The sequence below is a fragment of the Nerophis ophidion genome, linkage group LG06 (assembly GCF_033978795.1).
Source record: "Nerophis ophidion isolate RoL-2023_Sa linkage group LG06, RoL_Noph_v1.0, whole genome shotgun sequence".
NCBI lineage: Eukaryota > Metazoa > Chordata > Actinopteri > Syngnathiformes > Syngnathidae > Nerophis > Nerophis ophidion.
In genome coordinates, this window is record NC_084616.1 from 36176572 (window position 1) to 36200612 (window position 24041).

At 39.0% G+C, this 24041-nt stretch overlaps 2 protein-coding genes across 5 annotated transcripts in view; one reads left to right on the top strand and one right to left on the bottom strand.

The window, feature by feature from the left end:
• Window positions 1–322: 322 nt before the first annotated feature.
• Window positions 323–6233, bottom strand: pym1 (PYM homolog 1, exon junction complex associated factor). 2 transcript variants are annotated; one of them, XM_061903606.1, is made up of 4 exons: window positions 5946–6233; window positions 1721–1865; window positions 1261–1354; window positions 323–1172 (listed from the first exon to the last, which is right to left on the bottom strand). In XM_061903606.1, the coding sequence occupies exons 1-4, from the start codon at window positions 6066–6068 to the stop codon at window positions 665–667; spliced, it is 870 nt and encodes a 289-aa protein (XP_061759590.1). In that variant the 5' UTR covers window positions 6069–6233; the 3' UTR covers window positions 323–664. The 2 variants fall into 2 exon arrangements, with proteins under 2 accessions (XP_061759590.1, XP_061759591.1); XM_061903607.1 differs by lacking the exon at window positions 1721–1865 and having other exon boundaries at window positions 5946–6232.
• Window positions 6234–8800: 2567 nt separating this feature from the next.
• Window positions 8801–24041, top strand: part of spats2 (spermatogenesis associated serine rich 2) — a 29402-nt gene continuing 14161 nt past the window's right edge. For 2 of the 3 annotated variants that reach the window (XM_061903614.1, XM_061903610.1), the window contains exons 1-5: window positions 8855–8935; window positions 10657–10727; window positions 16039–16296; window positions 19197–19276; window positions 23716–23824. In XM_061903614.1, the coding sequence (XP_061759598.1) occupies window positions 16275–16296; window positions 19197–19276; window positions 23716–23824 (211 nt within the window). In that variant the 5' untranslated portion in view covers window positions 8855–8935; window positions 10657–10727; window positions 16039–16274. Of the gene's footprint in view, window positions 8936–10656; window positions 10728–16038; window positions 16297–19196; window positions 19277–23715; window positions 23825–24041 lie in introns of all 3 variants that reach the window. The other variant, XM_061903613.1, reaches the window with a different exon arrangement.

Genomic DNA, 24041 nt, shown 5'->3' on the forward strand with positions numbered 1-24041 from the left:
TGTTCAATAAAACTTCACCTTTGATACACAATTTGGTTTCTTTATTGATCAATTACCAATGAAGAGTAGATCAAAACCTTAAATTTAGGTGAGGTCAAAGGTCTTGACAGTTTTTCTAAATTTGCACCAATTTCCCCATCTTTGACCTGAATGCAGCTGAGATAGGCTCCAGCACCCCCCGCAACCCCGATAGGGACAAGCAGTAGAAAATGGATGGATGGATGGATGGAACATTAATCCAAATCTTAATCCGTGCCGCCTTCACTGGGGCTAATGTTGCTGCTTGTGCCCACTTTGACACTAAAAAAGCAGAATGCAAACGTTTTGTTGCAGCTTGTAGTTTTATTCATGGTGGAAATGATGCCTTGGCTGTCATCATTCTAAAAGCACACAAATCAACAACTACATTTCCTTGTGAACACAAACATGTTCTTGAAAAAGGTAAAAAATGGACAAATAAAACAAAAGTGTTTTTTAAAAAAAGATGTTCAGAAATGAGCATCGAGTCTAAAATGTTAACAATCCACGATGGTCCGACTTGATGTTCATCATGAAGTCCACATAGGTAGGAAACGTTTAAATGGAGGCTGGAATCATAGCTGCTCAGTTTCCTTTGTGTCAGTATGAAGTTGACCGAGTTTAGTCCAAGTGTCCATTCAGTGCTTCATGAGTCGTGCTCCAGCTGCTCTAACTCGTCTCGTAAAGCCTTCGCCCTGGCTAACTTTTCCAGCTGATCCAACGTTGGCTCTTTTATCTCCCCTGAGTCTACTTTCTGCTGCAGCTCCTCCACTTGCCTCAGCTTCTTTTTCACATTTTTAATCTTCTTGACTTTTTCTGCTGCGTCGGAATGGTCTGACGACACTTCACAAGCAGCCACAACTGGCCTGTTGGCTTCGGGGGAAGGCTCGCTGCACGCTGAGATGGTGGCGTTCTCGACAGCATCTGTGAGCAACGACACGTCCTCGTTCTCCTCCGGCTCCTGCTTTTGCTGCTGCTTTCGTTTTTCTTTGCGTTTCATGCTGCGTTTGGCCGACTTGGAGAGACTGGCTGTGTCGCTGTCCGCACATCCCGGGATTTTTGAATCTTGTTTTGGTGTTTCAGCGTCAGATGAGCTCATGCCTGGCGGAAGGCCTGGTTTGTTCTTAAAGAACTTCACATATTTGTTTTCATACCTGGAACAGAATGAGGAAATGTTAGTAGTGAAAAATAATAGGCCTCGTCTTTTGCTACACAATTTGGTGAAGAGTCACGCTGACTTACACTGGGACCTCCTCCTGGGGGACGTAACCGTCCTTTACCCGCCGTGGTTTTCTCCACGAACCGTCCGGTCGCTGAGTGGCGGCAATGTATTTTCCTAAAGAAAAACAGGAATGGCGTTACAGCAAGATTGTCAACACTTAGCCACTTATTGATGTTGACGGTCATAACTGAAGCCGGTTCAAATCATTCAAAAGCTGCTGAATGTCATGAAAAGGTTGCTCGCGTTCACAACTGTTAGGTACATAGGTTAGACATTATTTATCCTACAATAGGGAATTATTTGGTTGTAGTGCCGATACAAAAAGTCTGCATAAAAACAGGTAAACGTACATAATGAGTTGTTTTTTCCCTTTGCCTTAGTCTGGACCCCCTCTCCATCCAGGGGCCCAGGTTCGCACCGATTTTATTTTATTTTTATTATTTTTCTCCCATTCCCCCCACTTGTTTACCTGTATCTCACCTTTTTTGTAAGGGGCGCCGGAAGTTGGCAGACCTGTCAGCGATCCTGTTCTGTCTCCCTGTAATGTTTGTCTGATCTTGAATGGGATTGTGTTGAAAATTTTAATTTCCCCTCGGGGATTAATAAAGAGTGTCTGATTCTGATTCTGATAAAAACAAGAGGGAGACATCAAAGAACAGAGATTATGCAAGCAGCTGCTACTTCAGTGGCGCAATTGTGCCCAGATTATTGCAAAGACAAACAACAACAAAAACAACGAAAAACACACTCTGGCCTCTGCAGGCATCCAATACACGCTTTTTCAGCCAGGGCAACAGAAACTTGTCCATCCCCACTCTCAACGCTAGCTCCAAAAGACCCTGTCTCTTCCGCCACATCTCCTCCAGTCTTTCCACGCGGACTTCAGTGAGGCAGAGTGCTAGCAGCTGGTCCACGGTGCAAAAATGACCATGGCCAAAAGTCTGCCCCAAGGCAGATCGAAAAATTCACCAAAAAGAAGCACAGAAGTCAACCCTAGTTGCGCAGTCCCAAAGGGGCCTGAACCAAAAGGCAAAAACAAATGAAAGCAAAAAAACAAACACAAATGAAAGCAAAAAGGAAACATCAAGAAAACAAAAGAGCAAGGAAAATAATAATGTTATGTGACAATAAAATTATTTCATTCACTGGTTCAACACGCATATACCAACCACCATAGCATCCATTTTTAAATCATTTCATTTTCCTTGATCTCTTTTATGTATGAACTTATGTTGCTTGTTGGGTCTGTCTCTCTCTCTCATCTTCCTCTTGCCAATAAAGAATCTTATGTATGAACACTAAATTGGCCCTTGTGTGTGAATGTGAATGTTGTCTGTCTATCTGTGTTGGCCCTGCGATGAGGTGGTAACTTGTCCAGGACACCCTGGACAAGTTGCCACCGCCTTCCGCCCGGTTGTAGCTGAGATAGGCGCCAGCGCCCCCCGCAACCCCAAAAGGGAATAAGCGGTAGAAAATGGATGGATGGATGTATGAACTTATGTTGCTTGTTGGGTCTGTCTCTCTCTCTCATCTTCCTCTTGCCAATAAAGGATCTATGGAGTTCAGGTCAGCCGAGGTTGCTGGCTAAGCCTTTCATGGTTGTTGTTGCACTAAATGCACTGCAATGTATGAAAAACGTAATTTCGTTCACCCAGAGAAGATGTGGCGGAAGAGACGGTGCTTTGGAGCTAGCGTGAGCGTCGACGAGCTTCTGTCGGCCTGGCTGAATAAGCATGTATCAGACGATGGCGTGGAGCCTTGCAGAGGCCAGAGGGTGTTTTTGTTTTGTCAATGCATGGTGCAATTTTATGTTCGCAATATGTATTATTTATTGCAAATTGTTTTTACTTTAGGAGATCTTGCCCCTGGTGGAGGAGAGGAATTCAAGTACCTCGGAGTCTTATTCACGAGTCAGGGAAGAGTGGACCATGAGATCGACAGGTGGATCGGTGCGGCGTCTTCAGTAATGCGCACGCTGTATCGATCCGTTGTGGTGAAGAAGAAGCTGAACCAGAAGGAAAAGCTCTCAATTTACCGGTCGATCTACGTTCCCATCCTCACCTACGGTCATGAGTTTTGGGTCATGACCGGAAGGACAAGATCACGGGTACAAGCGGCCGAAATGAGTTTCCTCCGCCGGGTGGCGGGGCTCTCTCTTAGAGATAGGGTGAATAGCGGGGCTCTCTCTTAGAGATAGGGTGAAAAGCACTGCAATCCGGGAGAGCTCAAAGTAAAGCCGCTGCTCCTCCACATCGAGAGGAGCCAGATGAGGTGGTTCGGGCCTATGGTCAGAATGCCACCCGAACGCCTCCGTAGGGAGGTGTTTCCGGCACGTCCGAGGACACGTCGGGAAGACTATGTCTCCCGGCTGGCCTGGGCACGCCTCAGGAACCCCCGGGAGGAGCTGGACGAAGTGGCTGGGGAGAGGGAAGTCTGGGCTTCTCTGCTTAGGCTGCTGCCCCCGCGATCTGACCTCGGATAAGCGGAAGAAAATGGATGGATGATAGATGTATGTAGAAATGGCCCCGCTGAAAAAATGTGGACTGATTCACCCGTGACCAGTCAAGTGGGTAACTCATTTGTTGTCCAAAGTCAGTTGGAATACGCTACAGCTAACCAACTCCCCTATTGGACGGATGGATCAATGTATTAAAAAAGTTCCGATCGTTAACTTCTAAAAGCTGCTTTCTTTGCACCGGGCTACCTGCCTTGTGCAAACCATCAGATTTCAATAAATGTCTTGATAATTGTCACAATTGTCTCATCAAACTCCAGTTTAGTCTACATTTAAGTTAAAGCTAAAGCACTGGTTCTTAACCTGGGTTCGATCGAACCCTAGGGGTTCGGTGATTCGGCCTGAGGGGTTCGGTGGAGCCTTTGCCACGGAGGTAAAGACACATCTGACTTATCGTGTAAATAAAAACTTCTTCCTATCAGCGTATTATGGATACCCCCAAACAATGTTCCCTCTAATTTTCCATCTGAATAGCAGATTGTTTGATTGATCGATTTAAACTTTTACTTGCAGATTGCAAAGGAGGAGAATACACTATATGAAACAATACAGTTTACACAGTACAGTACATATTCCGTACAATTGACCACTAAATGGTAAAACCCGAATAAGTTTTTCAACTTGTTTAAGTCGGGGTCCATGTTAATCAATTCGTGGTAATTGGTATAAGGTGTGTAATTTGTTGTAAGTTCATGCACTGTGTTGGTTTTGTTCTTTAAACAAGGTCATGTTCATGCACGGTTCATTTTGTGCACCAGTAAAAAAACATATGACTTTTTCTTGAATTTGAAAAAAGACAACATTTTATTTTTCACTAAAGAAGGGTTCGGGGAATGCTCATATGAAACGGGTGGGGTTCAGTACCTCCAACAAAATTAAGAACCACTGAGCTAAAGTACCACTGATAGTCACACACACACACACACACTAGGTGAGGTGAAATTAACCTGTGCATTTGACCCATCCCCTTGTTACAGCCCCTGGGATGTGAGGGGAGCAATGAGCAGCCGCGGTGGCTGCACTCGGGAATCATTTTGGTGATTTAACACCAAATTCCAACCCTTGATGCTGAGTGCCAAGTAGAAACATAATGGGTCTAACGTTTATAGTCTTTGGTATGACTCAGCCGGGGTTTGAACTCAGGACCTACCGGTTTCAGGGCAGCCACTATAACCACAAGGCCAGTGAGCTGGTTTGTTATTGTTATAAGCATTTCACCCATCTCGCACACTTTTCAAATTATACGTCATTTCCCTTGTGCGCAAGCAATTTGCATATCGCAAGACGAGATTTAAGACGAGATTTTGTGGATGGTTTAGTCAGTAACCCTACATTATTATATTTTATAAATAGTAAACCAAGTTATGGTAGTAGTTTAGTCAGTAGTTTAGTCGTGGATGTACACTGTATAGTGGTTAGGGTTTGGGTTGGACTGATTTGAGGGCAATACTCAGTTATATTGTCCCAACTACAAATTAATTGATTTACATAAGTATTTAATAAATTATTTTGACACCAAAAACATGTATTTGCGCCCATTGATTTGCAAAATGTGCACCATACATTATTCAAATATATAGCTGGAAGCAATTTGCAAAAAGATTGCGCATTATAAAAATTTGCAAAATGCTCACATTGGTATTATGCCTACAACATTATCAATCATTTGAAATACCCCTTCTCGTGAGATGCTTTTTTTGAGTCAGGTTGTCTAAAAACATGCTGCCCCCTCGTGGAGAATGAGGATAACAGTTGTTTTAATGATGACTTTAATAAGTTATGATAGTTCATGGAAAGCCATTTTACTTAAAACAAAGGCTGCTTTGAGAGATTGTTCCATTGTACTTCATCAACTGAAAATAAACTTGTCGGCTCTGACTTTTGTGCACATTTTCGTTTTGTGTTTGAAAATGCAATAAGTATTGTGTGTGTGTGTGTGTATATATATATATATATATATATATATATATATATATATATATATATATATATATGATGTTTGAGGAGATAGCAACGTGCTAACAAGCTGCTAACGTCTGAGTGAAAACAATGCAGGGCCGTTGCTTCTAGCAAAGACCAAGCAGCTGGAAGTAAGATGGTTGACTTAGAAAACAATTGCTTAATATTTGGTATTTAACGGACATGTTTGACATGTATTTGGCAAGGCTGTGACACATGTACCAGGCCTACCAGATTCATCTGTAACATAGGGGGTTGCCATTTTGAGGCGCTGTCTTCCACTCCTCGGGTCCGTCCAAACGTCTCTGCATTCACCTGGTATAAGCTACAAGTCTTTTGGCATTTTAAAAACATGAACTTCTTCTTCAAGACGTCTTGTCATAGTGTTGGCGGGTAATTCCAAGAGAGAGTAGCTAAGTACTTTATAACTGCTGTAACGACCTGATCTTTTAAACGGGCGACTCAAGGCAGCAAACCAAGCGAACCATCGCGCTCAATGGCGGAAATGACGACATGGATTTGGGGTTGCCAGGTAGTTTATACGTCTAACGAAAAAAAAACTCTGCTCCCTTATTTGAATTGCAGTTAGGAGAAAATATGTATCGTATAGTTTTTTTTTAATTATTATTAAGAAACACACACACACATATATATATATATATATATATATATATATATATATATATATATATATATATATATATATATATGTATATATATGTATATATATATATATATATATACATATATATATATATATATACATATATATATATATATATATATATGTATATATATATATATATATATATACATATATATATATATATATATATATATATATATATATATATATATATATATATATATATATATATATATATCTTGATTGGATTATCCAGAGAATAGTGCTCGACACCGTGGTAGAGCGCAGTATGTAGGTGTGAGAAAAATCACAAGACTACTTCATCTCTACAGAACTGTTTCATGAGGGGTTCCCTCAATCATATATATATATGTATATATATATATATATATATATATATATGTATATATATATATATATATATATATATATATATATATATATATATATATATATATATATATATATATATATATATATATGTTTCTTACATATATATAATACACTTACATATATATATGTTTATTTTATTTTATTTCTGATTATTATTATTAATAATGTATTATTATCCATCCATCCATTTCCTACCGCTTATTCCCTTTTGGGGTCGCGGAATGTATTATTATTTATTTTCTTATTTTTTAAATTGATGTATTTGCAAATACTGTTTTGTTTTCCTGCTGTTTCTTTCTTTTGGGGGGTGGTATGGTTGAGATATTAACAAAAAAATATATTTTGACACTTAGGGAAGACAGATACATAAAAGATATATGATGTATGTAAATATGATGTAATGCAGTGGTTCTCAAATGGGGGTACGCGTACTCCTGGGGGTACTTGAAGGTATGCCAAGGGGTACGTGAGATTTTTTGAAAATATTCTAAAAATAGCAACAATTCAAAAATCCTTTCGAAATATATTTATTGAATAGTTAAACAAAATATGAATGTAAGTTCAGAAACTGAGAAAAGAAATACAACAATGCAATATTCAGTGTTGACAGCTGGATTTTTTTGTGGACATGTTCCATAAATATTGATGTTAAAGATTTCTTTTTTTGTGAAGAAATGTTTAGAATTAAGTTTATGAATCCCAATGGATCTCTATTACAATCCCCAAAGAGGGCACTTTAAGTTGATGATTACTTCTATGTGTAGAAATATTTATTTATAATTGAATCACTTGTTTATTTTTCAACAAGTTTTTGTATATTTTTGTATATTTTTTTCCAAATAGTTCAAGAAAGACCACTAAAAATTAACTATATTTTGCACTGTTATACAATTTAATAAATCAGAAACTGATGACATAGTGCTGTATTTTACTTGTTTGTCTTTTTTTCAACCAAAAATGCTTTGCTCTGATTAGGGGGTACTTGAATTAAAAAAATGTTCACAGAGGTACATCACTGAAAAAAGGTTGAGAATCACTGATGTAATGTATAGGAATGTCTGATGCTGGATGTCAATAAAAATAAAATGGAAAAAAAAAAACAGAATCCTAAAAAAAAAAAAAGAAAAGAAAGAAAGACACATCGTGTGTTTATTTGCACAATTAAACATGTCCGAAAACGAGTAGGAAGAAGCACATCCAATTCAATGGTGCTTGCGTTTTACTCAGTCACTGCATATATTTTGAAATTGACACTTAAAATATTTTGGTTGCTTACATTATGTCATGGAATGACCACTAAGCGTTTGACAAGAAATGGTGAAAAAAATATTAAACAAGATTTAGGTTAGGAATTTGTATACCGTGTGCAATGTTAAGGGGACATTAAAAAATATATATGTTTAAAGAAAGATTTAAAAAAATACAAAAGTTCTGTATGAATAAAATAATATACAATAAAAATTCTTAAAAATAACCAGATAACAAATACGTTAGAATAAGTGGTCACATTAAATAAGGACAGGTAAAGCAAATACTGCATTCACTTAATAATAGCAACTTCCATGTGTAGTTTTGAATATTTTCTAGATTAAGTAATTTATTGGTAGCGTTCAGTGTATAAAATGTATTCCTTGGTAACCTTGAATAATCTATGTTTTTCCCTAGACTTTTTATTATCATTGCCATGAATTGATTAACGTGGATCCCGACTTAAACAAGTTAAAAAACGTATTCGGGTGTTACTATTGGTCAGTTGTACGGAATATGTACTGTACTATGCAATCTACCAATAAAAGTTTCAATCAATCAATCAATCGATTGGTGTAAAGGGGAAAAAAAACAGCTTATAACGTTCCACATTCAGTCATTATAACCAGTGTTTGTCTTTTTGTATACGGTGTCAGCAATATCGAAAATATAAAAATATATACATTTGTATTTTCGGTAAATATATTTTATTCAATATGTTTTAATTTATCATTACATCCAAGGAAAACAACAACAGCAAATTTCCTCTCTGATTTGGAAATTTAGTAAAGGGGTGTTTTTGGATCCAACCTGGCAACCGTGGAAGAGTCTTTTAGAGGAAAATACTGCACTCCCGTCTCAGAAGAGAGAAGACGGCTGGCGTTTGGAGCAGCGGTCCTTCGGTCCAAATCGTTCCCTTCTCCTTCAACATCAAGTACGTGATCATAATTTTTTCTAATAGCATAATATTAAGATCCAATGAACGTCTTAGCGACTAACAAACACAATTGTATACAAAAGGCATTTAATGGATGGATAATACAGTTTCATAAATATACATTAAAAACAAGCAAGCTAGCTGGAATGTAGCTAACCATGTCCGCATACTAATGATCATTTAAGATTCAAAAGAGCAAATATTCATACTACAAATATTTGCTGGAAATGTGCCAGCAGAGACTTAATAATTGCGGTCATTATAACGCGAAGCATCGCAAAGCTAACATAGTGTTAGCTAACGCTAGCAAGCCATATCCTACGTGGAACCAATGAAATGAAAGCAACGAGAGGTTTCCTTCTGGATGTCAACTAACTGCCGTGTTTTTAGTCGCCGCAGTTGAGCGAGGTGCACGCAAAACATTTTAGCACAAATTGTGTTTGCGAACGACAATGAAATCCGTCACACCTAGCAAATTCTCTTGTCTGACGTCAGATGAGTAACATGGACAATGGATTCAGTTTCCAGGAGACATAAACAATGCTTCATGATCGCCTCGCAGCCGTTAGTTACATGGCTACATCTTGTATTCATGTGGACTATCCGCAGCCCCTTTACCTTGACGTCACTTAAGAGGGCCACTTTCATTCTTAGGCCAGTGTTTTTCAAGCACTGTGCCGTGAGATACAGTCTGGTGTACCGTGGGAGATTGTCAAATTTCACCTAATTGGGTTAAAAATATATTTTTCAAACCAGTAATTATAGTCTGCAAATTATGTGTTGTTGAGTGTCGGTGTTGTCTAGAGCAGTGTGCCGTGATATACAGTCTGGTGTGCCGTGGGAGATTATGTAATTTCAACTAATTGGGTTAAGAATATTTTTTTGCCAACGAGTAATTATAACCCGAAAATAATGTGTCTTGTTTAGTGTGTGTGTTGTCCAAAGCTCGGCAGAGTAACTGTGTAATACTCTTCCATATCAGTAGGTGGCAGCAGGTAGCTATTTGTTTTGTAGATGTCGGGAACGTGGTTTGTCGTGATTACAATATGCGGGAGGCAGTGTGAAGGTAAAAAGGTACGTAACGCTAAAACCAAAAATAAACAAAAGACGAGGGCCACTAAGAAAAAGCATTGAAGCTTAAGGTTGCAAAGTAAACAAAAACAGAATGCTGAACGACAGCAAAGACTTGCAGCGTGTGGAGCAGACGGCGTCCACAAAGTATATCTGTACATGACATGACAATCAACAATGTCCCCACCAAGAAGGATAGCGTCCGCACAACTTAAATAGTCTTGGTTGCGAAAACAAAGCAGGTGCGGGGAATAGCGTTCAAGGAAGACATCAAACTGATACAGGAAAATACCAACAAAACAGGGAAAAACACAAAAATAGGAGCGCAAGACAAGGAGAACACGAAATCACAAAAAAAACTCAGAATAAGTCACGGCGGGATGTGACAGGTGGTGGCAGTACACCTACTTTGTGACAAGAGCTATAGTGACGCATGCTTGGTTATGGTTTAAAGTCATATCCAACAATTGCGAGAATGACTTTTTATTGTCAATATCGGCTGCTGACTTTCATTTTTGTTATGTATTCTGCTGGTAGTGTGCCTCGGGATTTTTTCAATGAAAAAAAATGTGCTTCGGCTTAGAAAAGGTTGAAAAACACTGGTCTAGAGCTCAGCAGACTAACCATGTAATACAATTGCTTTGTAGATGTCGGAAACCACGGGAGGCAACGTGCAGGTCAAAAGCTAACTAATGCTTTAACCAAAAATAAACAAAAGGTGAGTGCCCTTAAGAAAAGGCATTGAAACTTAGAGAAGGCTATGCAGAACGAAACTAAAACTGAACTGGCTACAAAGTAAACAAAAACAGAATGCTGGACGACAGCAAAGACTTACCCTGGAGCAATGTACATCCGAACATGACATGACAATCAACAATGTCCCCACAAAGAAGGATAAAAACAACTGAAATATTCTTGATTGCTAAAACAAAGTAGATGCGGGGAATATCGCTCTAAGGAAGACACGAAGGTGATCAATAAAGTACTTTCTATTCTATTGTATTCTACGAAACGGCTCCAGGAAAATACCAAAAACAGAGAAAAAGCCACTAAAATAGGAGCGCAAGACAAGAACTAAAACACTACACTCAGGAAAACAGCAAAAAAAAAAAGTCTCGGCGTGACGTGACAGGTCGTGACAGTACACCTACTTTGAGACAAGAGCTATAGTGATGCGTGGTTGGTTATGGTTTAAAGTCATATCCAACAATTGCGACGACTTTTTATTGTCAACTGAGTTTCGTTTTTTTAAATAATTTCTGCTGGTGGTGTGCCTCCAGATTTTGTCAACGCAAAAAATGTGCCTTGGTTTAAAAAAGGTTGAAAGACACTGCCTTCGGCAACATAAATCTTACTGGCTCTCTTGGCGTCTCAAGCAAGGAGCAACACACTTTGATCAAGAAACACTTGTGCTTTGTACACCAGTTAGTTTGATGTCCACACAGGCGGGGAACAACCAGGCTTTTACAACACCAGAGGCGTGTGCAACTTTGTAAGTTTTAATTTCATGAGAAGCGGCTCATAAGTGATACCGATGTCTATTCTGTCTACGAAGGGAAATACTGTGATTTAAACAAGAGCTATGCTGCAGCAGTGTGTCATATCATTGCTCCTAAAGATGATAATAGTTTTTGTGTGTTCTGTGGCACAGAAACGGCACGAACCTTTGTACATTATTTCTGCTTGTCATTGGAGCCAAGGCTCACGTTACTGCTGTTAAACAAATTAAATAAAACCCGTGGTCAGCTCCTGGCTTAAACACAATAAGCGGTTGTTGGGAGACACAATCACTGAACATGGGGGTGGGGGGATCACCTTCAACCTGTCAGGTGGTGTGGCCCAGGGTTCTGTTCTGGGGCCTGTTTTATTTGTGTTGTATCTGATGCCACTTGGGAGGTTGATCAGTCATTTTAAAAATGTTTCTTATCATTTTTTTGCAGATGATATTCAACTGTTATGCTCCTTCAATGATTCAGAGTTTCACTTTTTATCCGAGTTATTGGAGTGCGTATCCTGTATTAAAAAACAGGTTGTCCTCAAATTTCCTCCAGATAAATAAATAAAAACGGAAATTTTGCTAATTGCCCCCGACAAAAAAGATCCCCCTGATCAAAAGCTACCTTGGTGCTCTGGGTGCATCTGTTAAAAGCAGCCTCAGAAACCTTGGGGTTGTGTTGGATCAGTCAATGTCTTTGGAGGGTCACTGTCGTCAACTGACTAAAAACTGTTTTTTATCATCTCAGAAATATTTATAAAGTCGACGCTAAAGAGACTTCAGATTGTACAAAATGCGGTTGCCAGACTTTTGACTGTTGCACCCAGAACAGCCCATATCACCCCCGTTTTATCCAGTCTTCATTGGCTTCCAGTTAAATTCTGCATTGAGTTTACAATTTTAGTCCTGAAATTCCGTGCGTTGCATGTTGGGGCCCCTCAGTGGATACATGACTTTCCATGCCCCTACTCTTCAGGTGCAGCCTCCTGTCTTCAGGCTATGGTCTTCTGAAGATCCCAAAAACGTATTTTAAAACCTGTGGAGACCTGGCATTCCAGGCTATAGCTCCTAGACTCTGAAACAATTTGCATCAGTCCCTCTGTGATCTTGACTGTGTTGAAACTCTTAAGAAACATTTGAAAACTTCTCTTTTCAGTAAAGCTTTTAGTTAATGCACCTTTTAAGTATCACTTTTAATCGACTTTGTATCCTTTTTATGATGTTGTCCCTGTTGTTTTAATTTGAAGTGTGGTTTTACTTTCCCTATGATTTTGTACAGTGCTTTGTGATTGTATCTGTGAAAAGCGCTTCATACATAAAATGTACTTACTTCGGAAAGCCGTTTAGGTCAATATATTAAGTATAGAAAAATGTGTTATAGCATAGGTGTTAGTTGGGTCTAAAAGGGCTCCAGGTGGGTGAGTGTGCAGTCTGTTTTTCTTTCCCTTTTCCAAGGGCGATTTAAAAGTAGAACATTTTGAAGAAGACCTATGATAATTCTAATCTACATTCAAAGTGTGTCCTTGTGGTCTACACCAGTGGTTCTCAAACGTTTTTCAACAAGTAACACCTCAGAAAACACTTGGCTCTCTGAGTACCACCATAATGACCGACATTGCAATACAATAAAAAAAGTAGGCCTAAGTAATTGTTAAAAAACACAGAGGTTTTATTTATTAACAAGTGTATTTAATATTTATGCCAATGAAAATAATATGAATATTGTTTAAATGTGTTCTGTGTGTTGATTGGCTGGCAGTAGAAGTAAGCGGGGATTGTGGAGAACATTCAGTTCTCACGCGTGTTGGGTGATAGAAATGACAGACTAAGACGGTTCTGATTGTGTCTTTTTTGGAGTTCGACTACAACCTGCAGTAGTCTGATTATAATGATTTCCATTTGAAGGCTGAAAAACCTTTGGTAATGGCTCGAGTCACGTCATTACAATATTAAAATAAAATATTTGGTGTACTATTAGATGGAGCCCAGGTACCACTAGGTTAGAGGATTACTGATGTAAATAATATGTATTGGATGTGCAACAGTTTAAATCTTTGCGCAGTGACATTATAAGACGTTTTTTGGGGGTTTTATATGCAAACATGTCTTGAGTGGAGGCGCTCCCATAGATGCAAAAAACGCTCCCCAAACCCCCGTTTGAAAAGTGTCAGAATTTATCTTTTGAAAATGTACACTGTTACATATATCTTGCAGACAATTTTTCTAGACACAGTCGGAAAAAAACTTTCATAGATTCGCCAGTCACAACATTAGGTACTCCTGCCCATATTTCGATCAATATAGAACTGCATTAAAAAAAAAGCTGTTTTTAGCAATAGTAGTCTAATTTTATAGTGGCTAGGGTTGTGCGGTATTCCGCTACTAATAAAGTACTGCGGTACTAATCAATTAAAATAGGTACTATACCACCTTTGAAAAGTACAGGTGCAGCTCTTTTATCTGAGTGCTGCTTTGCGGCGGTGATGACAACCGAGGCGCATGATGTTGTGTGTCAAAACGCACGCACAAAGTGCATACAAGTAATAACATCTTGGAGAGGGAAAATGGCAAAAACCTACAGTTCTACTGGTTAATAAAGAGGGTGCATGAAGCACAATATGGAGGTATTTTGACGCTGTAAACAGGGAGGCACCTTGTTGCCAGTACTGTTTTACAGCTTTCCTGCTTGTCGGCTCCCAGACCGTGGTCGAGGAGAGCAGGGGAGACCTTTCACTTCACAATGGGTCCGTAAGGCTGCGCTATTTGGGCGAAATGACGAGGCAGTCGATTAGTTACAACTTGGTCACTTTATTTATAATTTCCACAGGGAACAACCGGACATCGCCCCGCAATGAGGTGACGACTAGTCCAGGATGTACCCTGCCTTCCGCCCGAATGCAGCTGAGATAGGCTCCAGCACCCCCCGCAATCCCAAAAGGGACAAGCGGTAAAAAATGGGTGGACAACCGGACATCCACCATGCTATTGACACTCCTGCACATGCTAGCGCTACCTCTCCTAACTTGCCCACTCACTTACTCATGTCACTCACCCCACATACTGCCATTTTTTTAAAGGAGCACACACACACACACACACACACACACACGCGCGCATACGCTACTCTCACAACAGCTGCTTTAAAAAACGCCACACCAAATGTGGCGATTAGTATTACCACCTGTGCTTCAAACTTAGGTAAACAATAAGCATTCAGATCTGTACAAGGAATTATTAAAAATGACAGGTAATAATGTAGTTGTTACACCTGTCCTGCGGTTCGGTCCGGTGCAGACGGTAGTCGAGGACCACAGGAAAGACATTCTCTTCAGAGTCGATGCCATTTCAAAGCTTTTTAATTTATATTTTAACCTTGTAAAATTGTTCTTTGACTGAGTGTTTAATGTAGTGTAAGATATTTGGTTAAAATAAAGCCAATATTGACATTGTTCGTAGTTCCCTTTATTTGGAAAAGTATCAAAGTATCGATCTACATTTTGGTACCAGTACTAAATTATTGGTATCGGGACAACCCTAATTAGAGCCCTTCTTAACAAAACAGTACCGTGGACGAATAAACATTGAAGCGTTTATTTTAAGGACATCAGAGCAGGTGCTGGGGGCATTGGACAAAAAGTAATGACAAGTAGTGAAACTTCAGGCTGCAGTCTTGGCTGAGTATAGGGGGATGAGGCCTTCACGGCCGACACATTGTATATGAGGATGCCCATGTATGTACATTCGTCAACCTGTGAAATTACAAATGGCCCACTGTGTAAAAAAAGCCTCCAAAAACAGCGCTCAGAGGCATTCAAAACTGTGTGCAAGCTCACACCCAATGTATGAACCTTATGATTGGACGCTTTAGTATTGTTTAACACCAGTATCCAACATTGTAACAACATTTTTAAATAAGTAAAGATGAAACTCATCATAGGTCCAGTTTTAACAGTTTTGTTGAATTTCAGGCCATTATCTTTCTAACTTGTTGCTGTAAAAACAAAATCTTGTTGAGGACCACAAAAATCTTAGAGCCAGCACACATAATACCGTTAATTATGTTTGGAAAATACATTATACATTTAGTTTGCAAAATATTCAATTAAAGTTTCCCTTCCATTCTTTTATGTAATTGTGCATCTTGGTTTAAAACTAAATTAATAAAAAACCTTTTATTTTAAATAGGCCTGCCATATTTTTTTGGATACATTTAAAACCATCCAATGTTCCAGAATTGAATGGCCATAATGTTCCAGCCCTAAAAGCGTTCCACAGGTGTGACACACGACGTCTCTTTACTCTGTTGATAGAGAGATTATTCCAAGTGACGCATGACATCTGTCTTTTAATAATGCTTGTAATAACAAACTTCTTGTGCCCTATCCAAGGCTGACTAGATAAGTAATAAGGACAATATTAAATGTATATTTTTTTCTTGTCTTTCAATCAGAAAGCAGGAATTTGGCATGTATCCGTCTGTATTACTCATAAAATTACAGTTAACTTATTTCCGAGGTGCTTCTTCCCTGCACAGATTTGTGTGGAGCACGAGGAAGAGAATCCCAACCTCCTGGTGTGGAGCTTCACCATAACTTTCTCTGTCACAACTCACAACAAAAACTTTCGAGAAGGAGGACCACCTTTCTCTCCAAACTGTGGCTCCTGCACTGAAACCGCAGCTCTAACACGTCTAAGAAGTTGTCTCAGTCTCGAGGAAGTTGCCATCTAATCATTTTGTGGCCACGCCTGTGTGAACCTGCAGCTGACAACATGGCAAAGAAGAACCAAAAGGGTGAGTGTGTGTGCTTGGAGGTTTGCAATAATTAAGTGTTTCACAAATGTAAAAGTCTGAGTGTAACAGTTAAAGTGACCTGGCTGTACACATGTACAGTCACTGGGTGACATTAACCTATGTTCAGTTCCAGAAAAAACAACCATATCAGTAAGTGATTGCTTTAACTTTGGACTTTCCTTTCACTCTCAGCTGTCTTGTTTGTTTTGGTTTTTTTTTTTCACATTTTAAAGGAAATGGCTTTTCGGGCTATGTTTGCACAGGACAGCGTATCTGATTTTTTTACCCTCAAGTGACACAGATTGGATATTTTTTGCGAGTCTAAAAGGTGCTTAAAATCGGATTTTTTGCGTGAGATTTGGGCCACAACAGGAGGTAGTCCGAATCCAATTGAAATCTGATCTTTTCAAATGTAACTGCCGTCTAAACCGAAATGCAACTTCTAAGTACAAACCCCGTTTCCATATGAGTTGGGAAATTGTGTTAGATGTAAATATAAACGGAATACAATGATTTGCAAATCCTTTTCAACTCATATTCAGTTGAATGCACTACAAAGACAAGATATTTGATGTTCAAACTCATAAACTTTATTTTTTTTTTGCAAATAATAATTAACTTAGAATATCATGGCTGCAACATGTGCCAAAGTAGTTGGGAAAGGGCATGTTCACCACTGTGTTACATCACCTTTTCTTTTAACAACACTCAATAAACGTTTGGGAACTGAGGAAACTAATTGTTGAAGCTTTGAAAGTGGAATTCTTTCCCATTCTTGTTTTATGTAGAGCTTTAGTCGTTCAACAGTCCGGGGTCTCCGCTGTCGTATTTTACGCTTCATAATGCGCCACACATTTTTGATGGCAGACAGGTCTGGACTGCAGGCGGGCCAGGAAAGTACCCGCACTCTTTTACTATGAAACCACGCTGTTGTAACACGTGGCTTGGCATTGTCTTGCCGAAATAAAAAGGGGCATCCATGATAACGTTGCTTGGAAGACAACATATGTTGCTCCAAAACCTGTATGGACCATTCAGCATTAATGGTGCCTTCACAGATGTGTAAGTTACCCATGCCTTGGGCACTAATACACCCCCATACCATCACAGATGCTGGCTTTTGAACTTTGCGCCTATAACAATCCGGATGGTTATTTTCCTCTTTGTTCCGGAGGATACCACATCCACAGTTTCCAAATATAATTTGAAATGTGGACTTGTCAAGACCACAGAACACTTTTCCACTTTGCATCAGTCCATCTTAGAGGAGCTCGGGCACAGAGAAGCCGGCGGCGTTCCTTGGTGTTGTTGATAAATCGGTTTTGCTTTTTATAGCAGAGTTTTAACTTGCACTTACAGATGTAGCAACCAACTGTAGTTACTGACAGTGGTTTTATGAAGTGTTCCGGAGCCCATGTTGTGATATCCTTTACACACTGATGTCGGTTTTTGATGCAGTACCGCCTGAGGGATCAAAGATCTGTGATATCATCGCTTACGTGCAGTGATTTCTCCAGATTCTCTGAACCTTTTGATGATTTTACGGACCGTAGATGGTGAAATCCCTAAATTCCTTGCAATAGCTCGTTGAGAAATGTTGTTCTTAAACTGTTGGACAATTTACTCACGCATGTGGTGACCCTCGCACTGTCCTTGTTTGTGAATTACTTAGCATTTCATGGAAACTGTTTTTATACCCCAATCATGACACCCACCTGTTCCCAATTAGCCTGCACACCTGTGCACATCGAGAGGAGCCAGATGAGGTGGTTCGGGCATCTGGTCAAGATGCCACCCGAACGCCTGCCTAGGGAGGTGTTTAGGGCACGCCCAACCGGTAGGAGGCCACGGGGAAGACCCAGGACACGTTGGGAAGACTATGTTTCCCGGCTGGCCTGGGAACGCCTCGGGATCCCCCGGGAAGAGCTAGACAAAGAGGCTGGGGAGAGGGAAGTCTGGGCTTCCCTGCTTAGGCTGCTTCCCCCGCAGCCTGACCTCGGATAAGCGGAAGAAGATGGATGGATGGACCTGTGGGATGTTCCAAATAAGTGTTTGATGAGAATTTCTCAACTTTATCAGTATATATTGCCACCTTTCCCAACTTCGCTGTCACGTGTTGCTGGCATTAAATTCTAAAGTTAATGATTATTTGCAAAATAAAAATTTTTTTTGAGTTTGAGCATCAAATATGTTGTCTTTGTAGCATATTCAACTGAATATGGGTTGAAAAGGATTTGCAAATCATTGTATTCCGTTTATATTTACATCTAACACAACTCATATGGAAACAGGGTTTGTAATCTATGGGCAAACTATGTCGTTGGTGTGCGTGTGCAGGAAAAGACGCGGCCCGCCAGGATACGTCATCAAACAACCGGTTTTGGTGGTTTAAGTATTTTTTGGGCAGCCAAATTGTCAGTGCATCAATAGTTAATAGTGCGTACATTGCTATGTGTATATGTATGTGTTTGTGTATAAAGATGTGTCCATATGTATGTATGTATGTACATATGTGTGTGTGTGTGTATGAATGTACAGTTAGACCCGGAAATTTTGGGACAGTGACACAAGTTTTATTTTAGCTGTCTTTATATAATGTAATCAATATGGGAAGACTGTCAGCTGTAATTTGAGAGTATTCACATCCAAGGGTTTAGAAAATACAGCTCTTAATACATAGCGGCCTCTTTTTCAAGGGACCAAAAGTAATAGGGCAATTGGGTGCGTGCGTGCGCAGGCTTTTTTGCATCCTTCAATCCTGAACGTCCCTCAGTGGGAAAGGTTTGGACACCCGTGGCTCACATGATCTCTGTGCACTTAGACAACATGTTTGGTTTTGCAATTGTAATGGAAATGCCGAACAGACTCTGGAGCTTAATGTTGTTTTCTGCTCGTTGTAGATGCGTCAGGGGTGGTGTTTGACACGCGCTCAAAGATGGTCATGTCCCAAGGAGAGCCGCCTGAAAGGATGAAGGAGAAGGTAAGACGGGAATGCCAACATTTACATTACTTTTAGATTTGTTTTAACCAACAGCAGCACCCATTAGATTGGACTTTTTAGGTCCTTATGTGCTGTTTGGTTTAGGCCCAAGGCCTAAACCTAATCGATTGACTGCACTGAGATTACAATGACTTGGATGAATGAGAATATCTTTAGACACACTGGAGAATGGTCTGCTTCCTTTTTAATGTCCTGAACTGGCATCGCCGTTCAAAAGGAATTTAATTAAAACGCACTGCAAAACCTTAACAGAGTAGAAGTCGTGTTTTATTCAGAGGTGGAGGGGCGTGTAATGTTTATATGGGCTTTGGAGCACTTTTAGTGCTTGCCCAAGTAGGGTTGTCTTAAATGGCTAGTACAAACCCCGTTTCCATATGAGTTGGGAAATTGTTTAAGATGTAAATATAAACGAAATACAATGATTTGTTAATGATTTTCAACCCATATTCAGTTGAATATGCTAAAAAGACAACATATTTGATGTTAAAACTGATAAACATTTTTTTTTGCAGTATGACGTGACAAAAAAGTTGGTAAAGTTAGCAATAAATACTAATAAAGTTGAGGAATGCTCATCAAACACTTATTTGGAACATCTCACAGCCTGGTGTACAGGCTAATTGGGTACAGGTGGGTGCCATGAAATGCTAAGTAATTCACAAACAAGGATGGGGCGAGGGTCACCAATTTGTAAGCAAATTGTCGAACAGTTTTAAAACAACATTTCTCAACGAGCTACTGCAAGGAATTTAGGGATTTTACCATCTACGGTCCGTAAAATCATCAAAAGGTTCAGACAATCTGGAGAAATCACTTCACGGAAGCGATGATATTACGGATCTTTGAACCCTCAGGCGGTATTGCATCAAAAACCGACAAATCTGTGTGTAAAGGATATCACCACATTGCCTCAGGAACACTTCATAAAACCACTGTCAGTAACTACAGTTGGTCGCTACATCTGTCAGTGCTAGTTAAAACTCTACTATGCAAAGCGAAAGCCATTTATCAACAACACCGAGGAACACCGCCGGCTTCGCTGGGCCCGAGCTCATCTAAGATGGACTGATGCAAAGTGGAAAAGTGTTCTGTGGTCTGACGAGTCCACATTTCAAATTATACTTTGAAACTGTGGACGTGGTGTCCTCCGGAACAAAGAGGAAAATAACCATCCGAATTGTTATAGGCGGAAAGTTGAAAAGCCAGCATCTGTGATGGTATGGGGGTGTATTAGTGCCAAAGGCATGGGTAACTTACACATCTGTGAAGGCACCATTAATGCTGAATGGTCCATACAGGTTTTGGAGCAACATATGTTGTCATCCAAGCAACGTTATCATGGATGCCCCTGCTTATTTCAGCAAAACAATGCCAAGCCATGTGTTACAACAGCGTGGCTTCGTAGTAAAAGAGTGTGGGTAATTTCCTGGCCCGCTTGCAGTCCAGACATGTCTCCCATCGAAAATATGTGGCGCATTATGAAGCGTAAAATACGACAAAAAGACCCCGGACTGTTGAACAACTTACGACACAGGAGGTCCTTCATACCGACAGCCATCAGACTGTATAATGCATATGTTCCTTCTTGACTGCACTTAAATGTATAATATATGTCGAATATATGTATATTATTCATATATTATATATTATATATGTATAATATATTATTTATTAATATTATTGTTTATTGTGAGCGAACTGTGGTGTGGAATTTCCCCCAGGGATAAATAAAGTACTTTCTATTCTATTAAGCTGTACATTAAGCAAGAATGGTAAAGAATTCCACTTTCAAAGCTTCAACAATTAGTTTCCTCAGTTCCCAAACATTTGAGTGTTGTTAAAGGAAAATGTGATGTAACACAGTGGTGAACATGCCCTTTCCCAACTACTTTGGCACGTGTTCCAGCCATGAAATTCTAAGTTAACTATTATTTGCAAAAAAAAAAAGTTTATGAGTTTGAACACCAAATATCTTGTCTTTGTAGTGCATTCAATTGAATATGGGTTGAAAGGGACTTGCAAATCATTGTATTCCGTTTATATTTACATCTAACACAATTTCCCAATTCATATGGAAACGGTGTTTGTACATGGAGGGTTCTTATAACCTTAAAATGTGTGCGGATATGGTGCTAAATAAATAAATATACATAAAAACCTGTCAAAGGCCAATCTATGACGCTTGTATTGTTTAAAAAAAACATGATTGTCAATAGATGCATCATTTTTAACCAATGGGTTGAAACCTATTATGAACATTGTAGTAGTTTATTGTTTTTCGGTCAATGGTCAACAAAACAAATAAACAGTTTTTTATTCATAGATTGAAAATGAAAATGTTGCAGACCGAAAGGGTTTAAGCTGAAGTTGAACACTTATTGCGCCTAACCCTATAAACAATGTCATGTACAAAATAAACTTCTGAAAATTATGAAATGTCCTTTGAAAAACATATTATGAATACACATTATACACAACATGAACGTAGTTCAATTATATACACAGTAAAGGCATGTGAAATATCCTTGCACATGTATTAAACCTTTGCACCAATTATATACTATATAAGTGAAGTGAATTATATTTATATAGCGCTTTTCTCTAGTGACTCAAAGCACTTTACATAGTGAAACCCAATATCTAAGTTACATTTCAACCAGTGTGGGTGGCACTGGGAGCACGTGGGTAAAGTGTCTTGCCCAAGGACACAACGGCAGTGACTAGGATGGCTGAAGCGGGAATCGAACCTGCAACCCTCAAGTTGCTGAAATGGCCACTCTACCAACCGAGCTATACCGCCCCACAATATAACAAACAATTATACTTCCATTATTATTTATATCCCACGTTTAGTTTTTAATTAACATTAATCATAGTATTAACTACAATGTTGATTCAAGAGTGATATATTTTTCAAGACATTGGTCTTAAAGTGTTTTTTAAATGTGTGAATGGAACTGGAACATTTTAAGGAATCATCCAAGCTGTTCCACAGTTCAACTCCCTTAACAGGAACACATCTACTTTTTAAGCTTGTTCTTATTTTTGCTTTCTGAAAGAAAGCTGAACCTCTGAGGTCATAGGGATTCTCTCTGGGTTTGGACCTCCCCTGTAGACACCCAGGCAACATGTGGTTATGAGCTTTGTAAGTCACAATAGTAGTATTGAGGTCAACAAGATCGTGCAGTTTTAATGTTTTTAATTTAATAAACAGAGCATTGGTATGGTCATGATAATTTGCATAATTTACAATTCTAATCGCTTTCTTTTGAAGTAAGAATATAGAGTTGATGTTTCATTTGTAATTGTTACCCCAGATTTCAACACAATAATTAAGATATTGGAGTATGAAATAATTATATAACATGTTAAGAGCCTTTTGATTAACAGAGTTTTTAATTTTATGTAACATAGCAATAATTTTTGCCATCTTTGTCTTTAGTATATTTATGTTAAGTTTCGTATATAATTTATCATCTATATAGATTCCCAAAAAATGTATTGAATACACCCTTTCTATCTCCATATCAGCAATTCTTATATGACGCTGTATGTTATTTTTCCTATTTCCAAAAATTATATATTTTGTTTTATTTAGGTTGATTGATAGTTTATTGGCATCAAACCATTGCTTTAGTATGTGGAGTTCAATCTCTACAGTCTCTAGGAGTTGGTCAAGGTCTTGCTCAGAATAGTACAGACTTGTATCATCAGCAAAAATAATACAGTTGAGTTTTTTAAAGATTTTACAAATATCATTAACATACAGTAAAAACAATTTTGGTCCCAGTACAGAACCTTGGGGTACTCCATGTGTTATAATCTCTTTATCTGAATCTACATTGATCATATGCACATACTGCTCTCTGCCACCAAGATAATTTTTCAACCAATCATGAGCAAGACCTCTGACACCATACCTCTGCATTTTGCTTAAAAGTAATGTGTGATTGATGGTGTCAAAGGCCTTGCTCAGGTCAATTGCAGTGGTTACCTCGTCAACTAGTTCCATCACTGCCATGGAAGTGGACCTATTAGATCGGAAACCGTATTACTTAGCAAGTGATGCTTATCAATCTAACTGTCTTAATCTTGACACAAATATTTTTTCAAGGACTTTTGAAAATTGTGAGAGTAAATAATTAGGCCTATAGTTTATGAACTGATGCTTATATCCACTTTTGAAGATGGAAATGACTTGCCGTTTTCATTTTCTTTGGGAAGACACCTTTTCTAAAATAAATATTTGCAAATATAAGTGAAGGGAACAGCTATAAAATCAACAATTTCTTTGATCAGAGAAAAGTCCAAGTCAAAGCAGTCTGTTGACATGTTTTTCTGAGAATTTACAATTGTTGTGATTTCACTTTCAGGAACGTGTGATTTTGTGTGCACACAACTCATTTTATTTGTTGCAGATCAACTCCGTCCGGGCAGTTGTCCCCAACAAAAGCAACAATGAGATTGTTCTGGTGTTGCAGCATTTTGAGAACTGCGTTGACAAGGCGGTTCAAGCATTCTTAGAAGGTATGCCGACATCTCGGTGGGGCCATTGCTGGTCCGTAAATTAAGGACCTGAGCAAAATTTTAATTTGTCTATTTCCCATAAAACCCTCAGTGTAGTAATGTCTTGAAGGTATCAGATATGTAAACAAACTTTGACAGCTGCCACATTTATTGAGCGCAGCAAAGTGACTGAATGGTTCGACGTAAGTCTGCTATGACGCGCTCACCAGCATAATTG